This window comes from Erpetoichthys calabaricus, chromosome 5 (genome assembly GCF_900747795.2).
Source record: "Erpetoichthys calabaricus chromosome 5, fErpCal1.3, whole genome shotgun sequence".
NCBI lineage: Eukaryota > Metazoa > Chordata > Cladistia > Polypteriformes > Polypteridae > Erpetoichthys > Erpetoichthys calabaricus.
The window spans coordinates 220,676,234-220,689,367 of NC_041398.2; the positions used below are offsets into that span (position 1 = coordinate 220,676,234).

At 38.7% G+C, this 13,134-nt stretch overlaps 1 protein-coding gene across 1 annotated transcript in view; it reads right to left on the reverse strand.

Annotated features, from left to right (window-relative positions):
* The window catches only part of dcc (DCC netrin 1 receptor), an 899,751-nt gene that overhangs the window by 142,958 nt on the left and 743,659 nt on the right, over window positions 1–13,134 (reverse strand). Inside the window, exon 16 of the mRNA XM_051928027.1 lies at window positions 1,662–1,757. Coding sequence (XP_051783987.1) covers window positions 1,662–1,757 — 96 coding nt within the window. The remainder of the gene's footprint in view (window positions 1–1,661; window positions 1,758–13,134) is intronic.

Genomic DNA, 13,134 nt, shown 5'->3' on the forward strand with positions numbered 1-13,134 from the left:
TGTCATGGAGCACAGTTTAAACTTTTGAAAAAGAGACAAATGTTTGTTTGCAGTGTTTGAATAACGTTCCTGTCTCTCTACAACCTCCTGTGTTTCTGCGCAAATCTGTGACCCAAGCATGACAATATAAAAATAACCATATAAACATATGGTTTCTACTTCGCAGATTTTCTTATTTCGCGGGTGGCTCTGGAATGCAACCCCCGCGATGGAGGAGGGATTACTGTACCTGTGGCTTAACTGGGCAGGTCTGACTATCTTACTGCCACCTACAAGCCTGTTATTGACAGCAGCAGCTGTCCAAGCCAGACGCTCTTGTGTGTGTTTGGGGGGGTTCCTTTTTGTAATATTTATATTTTACTTCAGCTACTGTAACTAAACATTTCACTACAATTTGCACTGTGTGCATAATTACATGTTATAAATAAAGTGTGATTTTATTTGATTTAGGATGCCCTTGCTTTTTCTAATATCTTTTTACCGTTTGGTTGGATATTTTACTGAGAAAAAAAAGAATTCCAATGCACTGATTATTATGAATAATATAATATTTTACCAGATTGTAAAGTTAAATATGGACATACAGCATCTTTACAATTAAGTTCTATTTAATTATTATCACTGAAATTACAGCCATTAGAAAGGTTTCGGAATTGTAATTTAATTAAATTAAATTTTACATGACTTTTATGTTGGCCTTTGATTCCTTTCCTAATCAAAACATATTTTGTTAATTTATAATTTAATGATTTAGTTAAGCCATTATTTTAGTTTTTTTTTTATTTGAGAGATCAATTAAATTACAAAAAATAAAATAAATTTTTATCAGGTAGCTTAGTAGTGAATTAAAAAATAGATGTTAAATTGAAAAGCAGTTGTATTCTGAAAACTGTCTGTGCTTTGGCAAGTCTGATAACATGCAATTCATTCTACTGGTAGTCATTTTTAAGCCACATTTGGTTAAATCCTTTGTTTCTCAGCAGTCCCTGATATGCAGTACCTCTCAGCAAACTTAGTTACAACGTTAGCATCAGCAAGCCAACATACTGGACTAACATAAAACAGCTGACAGGTCCATTAAAAGAAGAAATTATATTTTCTCTAATCCAAGTAGTCCAATAATTGCTGCCAGTGAAATACAAAGTGTAATTGGAATGGTGATAGTTGAGAACTTCTCAAGGCTTTTCTCCCTCTCCTGCTTTTGGCAATGCACCTTATGTGATGAGAATGCAGAAAGTCACAGATTTCAATTTTGTATTTTCAAAAATGATGGATTCCTTACATTGCAGTGTAATCAAAGTCTGACATTTGATCATTTTCTAACACTTAACATTTCTTTAAAAATATGAAAATAGTCCAATCTGCTAAACATTGCCCTTTAAAAGATCTTTTTAAATTTTTCACATTTTTGTGTGCTCTAAGCTCATCCCCTGAGGGTTGGTTACCAGGTTACAGGTGTAAAACCTCTGAGGTAGAATGGAAGAACTGACAGCCCACCTTTCTGTGATATTTCTTAGGAGAGCAGTACAAATCAATTACTTATTTACTGTTTTTCAGCTTGCAAAATATGTTTAAGGCCTGGTACGGCTTACTGCTAAAAAAAAGGGTGAATTCTGAAAAGTAAACCATGTCAGACTAACGCATACATTCTGACAACGTACCTGTCATAGATCTCGTAACTGCACTCTCATACAGAGGAACTCCTTCACCTGCATTGTTAAATGACTTCAGGGAAATAACATAATGGGAACTTGGTTCTGGAAATAAAAAGAGCAAGAAAACAAGCATTAGTTAGCATACATACTGTTTTCAGGTAATGTGAAAATGTAATAGCATTGATTGAGCGAGAACAGGTAAATGACATGAATGTGGTCAGAATCTGTGACACCCAGTGCTTTACGTTGTCCTCAAAAGCATTGAAATAGTTGGAACTTATTTTTTATTTAAATAATAACTGTGAGTAGTTCTACATCATGTGGTGAGAAAAGATATTTGTCAAGCCTTCATCCTGATTACTGCAACTTCAATTTCATTGGTCTTCACACAAAAACCATTGACAGATTAGGTTCATGATCAATTTTGTCAATAGCCATTTACATGGATGTATGCATATCAGTGGTCAAATAACAAACAGATTGGCTAAACTGGATGTAAGAACATTAAACAGTGACCATAAGAATTTTAGCCCAACATATATTGCCAATCTGCATTTGCCTAATTCTTTTAGAATCCATTGAGATTTTAATGTCCTTTGTACATAGTACTGTTGCAGCAGTCTCTGCTATATAAAATTTAAAGCAGGATTTGTCTATATATCTACAAAGCACAGAAACCAAACTGCTGTGAGTGCTAGTCTATGCTGCTTAGCTCTTATAATACTGACTTATACCTGAAATCCCTCAAAAAGTGCCATCTACATACCATGATTCAAAACCTTGTTCTGCTGCTTTTGGGGAACACACATTCAGATCTATGGGAACAATTCTTAGAAGTTACTCCTCTTATACCTAATTCTTCAGCTTTAACACTACTATACTTTTGCACACTGATCAGTTGATTCTGTTCAATGTAATTAGAAGTTTGCACTGTTAGCTAGCATTTGTTTCTTTTTAAGAGTATCACTACTAGTGTTCGGGCGGCACGGTGGCGCAGTGGTAGCGCTGCTGCCTCGCAGTTAGGAGACCCGGGTTCACTTCCCGGGTCCACCCTGCGTGGAGTTTGCATGTTCTCCCCGTGTCTGCGTGGGTTTCCTCCGGGCGCTCCGGTTTCCTCCCACAGTCCAAAGACATGCAGGTTAGGTGGATTGGCAATCTAAATTGGCCCTAGTGTGTGCTTGGTGTGTGGGTGTGTTTGTGTGTGTCCTGCGGTGGGTTGGCACCCTGCCCAGGATTGATTCCCTGCCTTGTGCCCTGTGTTGGCTGGGATTGGCTCCAGCAGACCCCCGTGACCCTGTGTTTGGATTCAGCGGGTTGTAAAATGGATGGGTGGATGGACTACTAGTGTTCATCAGCAAAATTCATGAAAGTGATTTTTACAAAAAAATTTGGCCAGCGACTTTACTCACTAAATTTGTGATGAAAAATCTGCCATGCAGTTGGCGTAGTTATAATTTTTTTTTCTCCAGGGCCTCATTATGCTTTGTGTGGTCATTGTGACATCACATAGCTCTAAGGAGCCATGTAGGATGGGGTTGTCACTACCTGATCTGCACTACCGGCCTTGATTTGCTTTGTGTATGTGCAGAAGTTTCATGTGTGGATGCTCTACTTTACACCTTATGGCACTCTCCAATCTTCTTTGCACATACGTGAATAAATTATGGCATATAAACGCGTGAATGATGTCATTGTCCCTTCGGTACTCCAGTCAGATTTGCTTGCGGGAGCAAATAAAAAAAAAGGAAAATCGCAGTATTTTTATTTAAGGGGATCATTAGCTGACCATAATATGAGAATATTACGCAGACACTTTATTGTTCTGCATAGATTCATGGTGTGTTATGTCACTGTCACTAATGGATCGAGCACATTATACTTGCTAAGTAGTACAGACCGGGTAGTGACGGAGACAGACCCCAGAGTATATAACACTGATTTCCCTTGCATAATAGGCTCTGTGGGTGTCAGTCACAGCTTAGGTCATATTTCAGGCAACAATAATCAGACAAGCATACTTGGAAAGCACTTCCTAGACCTCAGACTATTAAAAGACCATTGCAACATTATAATACACTCAAAATTAGTTGTTTCTCCATTCTCATTATTTTAAACGCATATTGGCAGGTTTGCCAAAATTCCCAAACATTTCCCCATTTTTGCCAAAATCAAGGCAAAACAAATTTAGCTAAGTTCGATTATGAGTAATCACCACTATGTTTCCTTATTCATTATAATGTTGTAGTCTGCTTTTGAAAGTAATATGAGACGCTATGAAGTGAACAATGTTTATTTAAGAAAAAAATAACATGTTTGAGTGATATAGTAGATTAAAATTGCATTATATACCCATGAATAACTTCTCCCATGCATGGCACAAACGATAGACAAAAAGAAAGCATTACTTTATAAAGGTTACAGTTGGGTCATGATTAATTGATATTTCTCACAACAGCGACGACTACATTATTAATAAGGAACCCCTTTCTGACTTAAATAAATTTTGTTCTGAAGTGTGAGGTCAGTGTTTTCCTGGACACGGTTTCATGAAATGCTTCCACATCCACTACTGTCTGTGCAAGAGAAAAGAATGGATCCACTTTCCAATCTGAGATTTAACTGGCTGATTTTAGTATGCCAAACAATTGGAAAAGTTAAGAAATAGAAATTTCTCCTTCCCAGCAACAGAAATTATTGGTATCCACTGCACTCTGATGCTGCCTATGTATATTCTCCACACAGCAGGTGTTTCTTTATTCTTGCAACATATGGATTGAAAGGCACAATAAGCCTGTTTGGAATAGCATTATCTTGAAGAAAAAACTCTGCATTGGTTAAACTGCATCCTGTTTTGTCAAATGAGACATATGGGAGTTGTTTTATTCACCATCTGGAATTAAAGGTTCATGTTTTTCCTCTTTGAGTGAACAGCGCGCCAGAAGAAAAAGATGGCTTAGGAATCTTAAGGTGGACAAAACTTTCTTATGCATATATAGCAGACTAGAGTGCTTGCTTCAAGAAGTACAAGTGTTCATAATGCACTATAGTGCATGCAACATTCATTGGGAGAGTATTGTGAAATCCAATAAGGCAATAAATGGGTCTTCAAAGGTAAAGTCTGCTGGAAATAAATCAGTAAGATAATAATTAGTATAATTAGTAAGCTGTACAACACTAGAGAAATTGCTATAATTTTGAAATAAAAAGATAAAAGAAAGCAGGCAATAAAGTAATTACTATGCCATAAAAAAATGAAAGAGTGGAAAAATGGCCGTACATTTTTTAGACTTTTCATCCAGTCTAGGGCCATGGCAAGGTAGGAAACTGCACTAGATGGGAAACCAGTCCACAGCAGATCACAGTAAAAACCAAAATAATATAGTGAGGGCAACTAATATGGGAAACATGTGCAACATATTCAGAAGGTGTCTGCCACTCAAAACCAAATCTGGTGCCTGGGAGGTAATAACACTATTCACTTCACTGTACCTTCTTGTACCCAAAGCATAGTTCAGGTGCTACAGTATATTCTACACAAATGTTGACAATGTGAGGAACACTTGGAAGATGATGATCTATAATTTGTTCATCCAAGTCTTATATCTTGGGGATGTGGGAAGAAAACAGGAGCAGCAAAAGGAAAACCCACACAGAAACATGAAGAAAACACGCACACTTGAACAAAGACAAGGAATGTTGGATTGGAAGGTCAAATTCATTGCCATGTGTACATAGTAAATTCATATTTGCATGTTTGCCAAAAACTGATAAAAGTAATTTAACATCAACACAGGCATTGAAAAAAAACAAATGTAATGAATCAGAACTGCACATGAAGTAAACAGAGTGGGTGGCTGTTGAGTAGCTTCATGACAAGTGAATGAAAACTGTCCCTAAATCTAGTTGTATGCTTAAAGTGCTATTGGTCCTGAACTTATGGAAAAGAAAATCCTTGTGCAGGATGTCTAAGGTCTTTAAAAATACTGTTTTCCTTTCTAAGTCACCATGTGTTGATGTGATGGACTACCTCCTGGCTAGGATGGATGGTGTCCCCTTAGCTGGCTCGGATGCCATCATAATGGAGGGATTATGGATGTGAATCCCACTCAGGATGTCTGCCACTCACTGTCCTGGAGTGGAGGCCACCATGGAAAGATAAGCCATCCAGTCAGGGTGGATGCTGCTCCCTGCCTCGTCTGGGAGTCAGGGGAAAAGAATGGACAGTGGGTAACTGCCTCCCAGGCCTAGATGTCCATCTGGCACTAGATAACGGTGTCCCTCTGATATGGCTCTGATGTGGACACCTGCAGGACTTAATGGAAGTTGTGGAGAGCATCCCCTGCTGGGGTCCTTGCATGACGCCAGAGGGTGCTGCCGGGAGAGGACTTAATTTTTTATTAAGGTTCGGCCTGACCCAGGAAGTGGTGCCACCAGAAGTACTCCAAGGTCCAGCATATAAGAAGCTGCTCTGCCTCTCCCAGGCAAGTTGGAATCGGGAGAGGAGGAGGAGGACAAATCTCGCCTGGTTGGAGGAGGAGAAAGAAGGAAAGAATTGTGTATTGCGTGGTGGAAGAAAACTTGCAAAGGTATTGGTTCAAATAAAAGGTCTCTTGAATCTGGGACTAGTGTCTGTGCAGTTGTGTCTGGGGTTTGGGGTTCTGAGTCTCTCATTACAGGTCACATTTATGTATGTCTGGAACAGAAAGGAGCTATATGCCAGAAGTATTCTGAAGTTACAACACAACCCTCTCTAAACATTTGCAGCATTGAGCTGAACAGGTGCTATACCAGGATATAAGGTAATATGGACTTCTCTTTGCACAATTAGAAGTTGGTAAGCCTAAATGATGACATCCGGATTTTCCTCGCAACCCAAGTAATGGCGTTGATGAGCCTTCTGGATAATAGTCCAGATATGTTGTGCACAGTACAGGTCAACAGTCTATCTACTGTATTTCTAAAACACCTGTTCCATTACAGGCCGGTATGAAAGTATAGCCCACCTTAACAACATCAGGTGCAAAGTAGGAACCAACCATGGATTGGAAAAAATCAATCTCAGAGAACACTGACTCATATCAAGGTCAGTTTGAGTAACCAATAACTAAATAGAAATGTCTACAGTCTACTCTGAAACTAGTAAGAAAGGAAATAAAATTCACTCAAAAAGGAGTGAAATAATGATTTAAAAAACAAAAAATCCAAATGGACCTTTGAAGAAGATGGTGAATATTTTGGAATTTATAGAAAGATGCCTCTTCTCTGAGAGGACAGGGGGAGCAAGCCTGGTCAGGACAATACCTCCCTCGGAACTGTAGATGGCAGCCCCCCTGGGTTACAGCGGTGTTTTAGACTCCCGCAGGGCTTCATGGGTGATGGAGTTGGACACAGCCCTGCTGGGATCCAGGGATGCCGTCGAGGGGTGCTGAAGCTGCTGCTCAGCCCTTGATTGCTGCACTTCCGCCACACCCAAATAGGTCAATGAGCACCTGGAACACTTCCGGGTGCCTTATAAAAGGAGCCAGCAGCCACTACTTCAGGAGCCAGAGTCAAGAGGTGAGAGACAAAGCTTGCCAAGGACGAGTGGAGGAGAAAGAAAGAAAGAAAGAAAGAAAGAAAGAAAGAAAGAAAGAAAGAAAGAAAGAAAGAAAGAAAGAAAGAAAGAAAGAAAGAAAGAAAGAAAGAAAGAAAGAAAGAAAGAAAGAAAGGAAAAGTATTATCTAGAGGTGTGTTTTGTGCTTTGGGACAGTGTTGTGTAATTGTGGGAATGGGGAAGACGTTGCCCACAAGTGAAGAAACAAAAATAAACCATTTGTGTTTTAGAAGTGTGCGTCCTGCATCTGTCTGTGTCTGTCTGCGCTGGTATAGTGCCATCTATTGTCACAAAGCATTATATTTGCTGGTAATGATGGAAGAAAGAACACAGAAGAAGGGAGAGGATTAAAAAGAAGTGCACAAAGCTAGAAATTCTGCACATATCAATACATATGCTTTTGGGGATACAACACTACTATCGTCTTCCAGTTCACATTCACAAGTCTCTCTTGCCACCAGACCATGAGAAAAGGAAGTCTGGTCATGTCTAATACTTTATGAATACATGGGGAGCACATAATAAGTTACGGTCCAGTTGAAGCATAATTTAAAATGACTGCAACTAGGCCTGAATGTTAAATATCTCAACTTTTTGCATGTTTTAGTGTTATTCTAACCTTGAATTGTACTGAACCTACTCATAAATGTGCTCTCTTTGTGAACAGAACAACTGCAATACGTTTTTAGTTTCAGGCATGGACAAACTGTGTCAGTTTCATAAATTTTTAAACCAACCAAACAACCAAAGGTAATTCTCATTTCCCGCATGAAGAAAAGTGCCAGCATATTATATAAAAGTCCATATCCAGTCTAATGATTACTAGAAGGAAACTGCCAAGGAAATGCCCTACCCGATTAATTACAAACCAGACCAGCATTCTACTTGAAAATGTAGCTGATCATTTTCCCAATAGCAGACTGCACACTTCATTTTTTAAAAAAGTGGTATGCACATTTCTAAAAGGTATGCAAACATTCAGTTACAAGTTATATTTAGGAGTATAAAAATTACTTTTTAGAAATTGAGTTGGCAGATCATTTAACTCATATTGCTTGGACCTTGCATTCTTGCATGTGGTGCCTTGCACGAAAGTTAAGAAGTACAGTAATCTTTACACAGTTAAACAACATACTGTTTGCAGAAGAGACACTTATGAGTGAGTGTGGGCCTGTGTATGTGTGAATATGGCCTGTGATGGACTGAAATTCTAATTAGCGGTCCACAATGCTGGGTAAACCCCTGGCTAACTAGAACTCTGAGCTGAAAAAAGAGATTTCTCCGAATCCACCAAATCTTCCCATTCTGTATTTTTGACATATGACTTCCTACTAATGGCATTCAATTTGAATTACCATCTGTGTTTGTCTGGGGAGAAACCGTGCACTTAAAGGTTTCCACTAGGAACTCAAGCCAAAACACTAAATATGACACAATTGAAATCAATTATTTTACAAATTTATATTTTGGCACTGCAGTGGAGTGGTCTGGGGATTGTTCCAGCCTTGCACCCCATCATGTCCCGTAGAAGCTCTGGCTCCTGTGACTCTAAGCTGGTTTGAGAACCATATGTTATGTTGTTTTATTGATCATTTACAGAATTTCTAGACTGTTTTCTCATTAGCTTTGAGTTTGGTAAATATTTACATTAAATCATACATGCGTCTGTACAAAATATGAATATTTCAAAAAAAGTGCAAAATCCATCCGTTCATTTATATATTCAACTAAACTAATCCTAGGCTGTAACATTACGTTGATCATATTTAAAAGAATTTGGCGTTATGGAGGGCCACAGTGGCCACTTGTGCACACTTCAACATTGTTCCATTTTTGATCACCAAATAACTATTACACATGTCTTGATATTTGGGAAGAAAACCTAACTGTCTGAAAAAAGAAAACCAGATATGTTCTTTCTTAATATTGGACTGTCCAGGAGAGACTCTACTTTTTGAAAGGGTGGTGGGCAACCAGTTGGCTGAGGTCTCCAGGCTGTGCTATATCTCAGTTGATCTTTGACTTTCTCTCACACAAATGACCATGGACCCCCAGAGGTTTATTTTCTCAAGTGATACTGCTAACTAGAGTTTTTGTTTTACTCTCCTCTGTGGTAAGCAGTTGATTAATGGACAGATATTGTTGGTTTCCATTTATTTTAATATGTTTATATTTTATTTTCTGTGTGTTTCAACAAATATGTGCCTTTATGTGCACTAATTTCCTGAATGCATTTAGTTCTCTGTAAAATCTATACTTGCATTTTACCTAAACACTTGTCACAGTGCTCTATGACTGTGTTCTGTGAACAGTGTTATACAAAAATATACTGAATTGAATTGAATATGGGAAAAAAAAATGCAAAAACCATGTGAGCAAGGCACATAGCAAAAGTAGCTGATATAACTGCATTAGAATGTGCTGTTGAAATATTTAATTGTGGAATAAAATACAATATCAAAATAGAGTCTCAAAAAAGTACAGCAAGGAAAGGCTCCAGCTCCCTGTGACACTGTACTGGAAACAGTAAGTTCAGTAAATGGATAGATGGATAGTGTAAGAGGCAATAATATGTTAAGGTGCAATTAAATGCTGTATAATGTTTGTTGCATTTTGTCCCTCGCCTGTCCTGAATACAGGCGTTTCCCACTTCTTAACCCTTTCAGCCCTGGATTTTCTGTTTTTATGGGAAAAATTATTTTGTGAGATTATTTTGTGAGATAATCTTTTGGGGTGTCTAGGAAGCTCAAAAATGAAAATCACTATTATTATACAATAGCTGCCAAATCTTGAGGAAATAAAATTGAAAGTGGCGCTACTTACTATGTGGTGTGCACAGTCTGGAAATGTCTATTTTCACTTCCGTATTTCACGGACTGTATGCCAGTCTCTCCAGTCTGTGCTAATAGTAGCACACCCGGTTCCAACGGCGGCAAATGTACCTGTACTTTACAAAAATGGCTACATATTTATGTAATAGTAATAGGGTGTCAGGGCCGAAAGGGTTAAGTTATAGCACTATTATAGCGTAAATGTGAATTTCCCATTGGGATTAATAAAGTATCTATCTATCTATCTATCTATCTATCTATCTATCTATCTATCTATCTATCTATCTATCTATCTATCTAAATGATCCTTTAATTAAAATTAGTGCATAGTGCAATTTTTTTTATTTCATAAGTATACATTGTAATTTTCATATCAATAATTAAATTCTACATGCAGAGCAAACTGGAACTTATTGCTGGCCATTCAAATTATTAATAATCTGGTTAATTAATATTCTTCACCAAAGGGACCATATAATGTGAAAGTAAATGTGAGGGACTTGAAAATGAACAAGATCCTGAATTTATCACAACCCCACTGGGACTAAGTCAGTAGAATGATGCAAGAGAATCTCTGGAGAGCCCAGAGAATTTGTGTATCTGTTTGCTTCTTTTGCAGTTCTGAAGTTCCCGACCCAGAAGACGACCTGTGACCCCTGGCTGTCATTGCATACTGCCACACCTACCTCAGAACCCCTTGAGCTAACACATCATTATTGATCACCATTAGTAATTGTAATACTCATTGCAAAGCCTGTGCAATAGTCAGCTCAAATGGTGTCCTGGTGAACCTAAATAGGGGATGCTTCAACCTTTTTAACCAACAGATTTCAGTTAAGCGGACGAAGCCTGAAAGACTTATCAAGCTGGACAGGAGTGCATTCTGAGGAGAGCAGGACCTTTAGTATAACCAGACTGTTGGCAGCTTAGTGTAGCTTTCAGTTCCCATGGTAATTATTCCTGGGCTTGTGCAATAACTTTCCAGTATCTTGAGAAACTATAACAGTGTTACCCACCTTGCTAGCAGATAGTGAATCGGGTGAATGTGCTTTTAATTTAGGCGAGAAGGGGGCTTCCTTTTATTAGAATTTTTTTAAAAAGAGTCTCAGCTCAGTTGTAGTATTAATTCAGTTGGTACTTTGTTGCAAGAATAGTGCTTGGTTCATTTGCTGTCTTTCTGATGCTTTTTTAGAAGCCACAAACATTTAAATGGAGCTTTCTATCTGCTGCTTAACTGTTGGACACTTTCCAAGGAGCTCTGTCTCCTGCAAGAAATCATTCTTTTCACTTTCGATTTAGTGAACTGGATCATCTGGGAAATGCTACCTGGGACTGAGTGAAGACTACAAGAAACCACCCAGCTTGTATAATTCTTTGTATTGCTTATATATCGCTATTGCTTATTATGGAAATAAATATAATTGTTAAGTAAAAGCTCAATGTCTCTGGCCGATTATTGATTATTAGTGTTGCCGAGTGACGGATTGTCATTCCTTGTCTAATATGAAGGATACTTTGTAAAGTCCTCTATTGGTGGTAAACTGGGTTGAAATAGAGAAGTGAAAATAACAGACAGTCCCTATCATCGGGCAACTTGCCTTTAGAGGTTCTTATGGTTGAATATACAGGGCACTGTAAGGATAGTGAGACAGGCAAGAGGCTTCAGAGAACAATAACATAGCTCTTTTTGACATTTCTTCCTATCCCTGATTAAGAAAAGTACCTAAGAAATTAGTTGGTATCTCATATCATGAAAAAACAGCACCTAATTTCCTCATCAGTATTTAATGGAGATATTCCAGGAACCCAACCAATTTTGAGCCCTGGTGTATGTGTCCTTTTACAAGATGTTAACAAAAAAGATCATATTTTAACATATAATCTAGTTATCCCATTCTCTCACATGTACAGGCTGTGGCCTGCAGGGGGCACTCAGCTCCCAGCCCCAGACACGCAAACAAATGCAGACATAAGTTCCAGCACAACACAGGCTCTTCCCAAAGGTTTCTCACATAAAAAGCACACTAAACAAACACAAGGCACAATAATAAAGCGGTGGCCCTTTCTCTTCTTCTCTCTTCCTTTGCCTCTGTCCTTCTGCCTCCACTCCTCCTCCAGCAAGCTTCATCCCTCTTCCTCCCAACTCTGGCTCCTAGAATGAAGGCATGCACCTAGGAGTACTTCCGGTGGCCCGTTAGTATGGTCCGGAAGCACTTCCATGTGAGGCGGAAGCCCGACAAAGTAGGGCTCCGCAATCCCTTTAGCACCCCCTGGTGGCACCCATGAAACCCAGCAGGTCTGTACCGAACTCCAACTCCCATGATGCTCTGTGAGAATCCAAGGCACAGCTGCAACCTTGGGGGGCTGCCATCTAATGCTTCGGGGGAGATAATGCCCTTTGCCTGTTCCTTCCCCTGGTCCTTCCTTTATGAAGCGTCCTAGCCAGGTAAGGGTCCTGGCCGTCAGCAACAATGCATACATATTAAAATGATCTTAAAACCTTTTGAAGTTGAAAATTAGTATGCATGTCCAGTACATTCAAATTACTGGAGCTTCTGGTTTGATTTCCCAAATCGCTCCCTTCCAGTGACAGGATAATCACAGTACAGCATATCTGACTTTGCTTTTACCTTGTACTTTGCAATATATAATTTTTTCATATTAGGTAAAAACAGTTGCTTGATTATATGCAAAAAACACACCCTTAAAATGGAAATATTCAATTTTTAATTTTGAATAATGTCAGAAATTTCATTCAAAGGTACAGACAACAATAAAGATAAGCAGCCACCCTATGAAGATATGGAATAGATATTTGCATTGCAAATTTGAGAGCTTTATAAGATAGGCAGGGCAGTGATACAGCATGTACTATATTTAAAGTTAACATATTCATACAGGTGAAGAGAAAGCATGAGATTTAATGAAAAAGGCTATCTTGATTCACCCATTCAAATATCTCCTTGGCAAACCAAAGAACATTCAACCATCATTTTTGAACCTAGTTAACCCAGTTCAGAGTTACTACCTATCCTAGAAGCATCAGATGCATGGC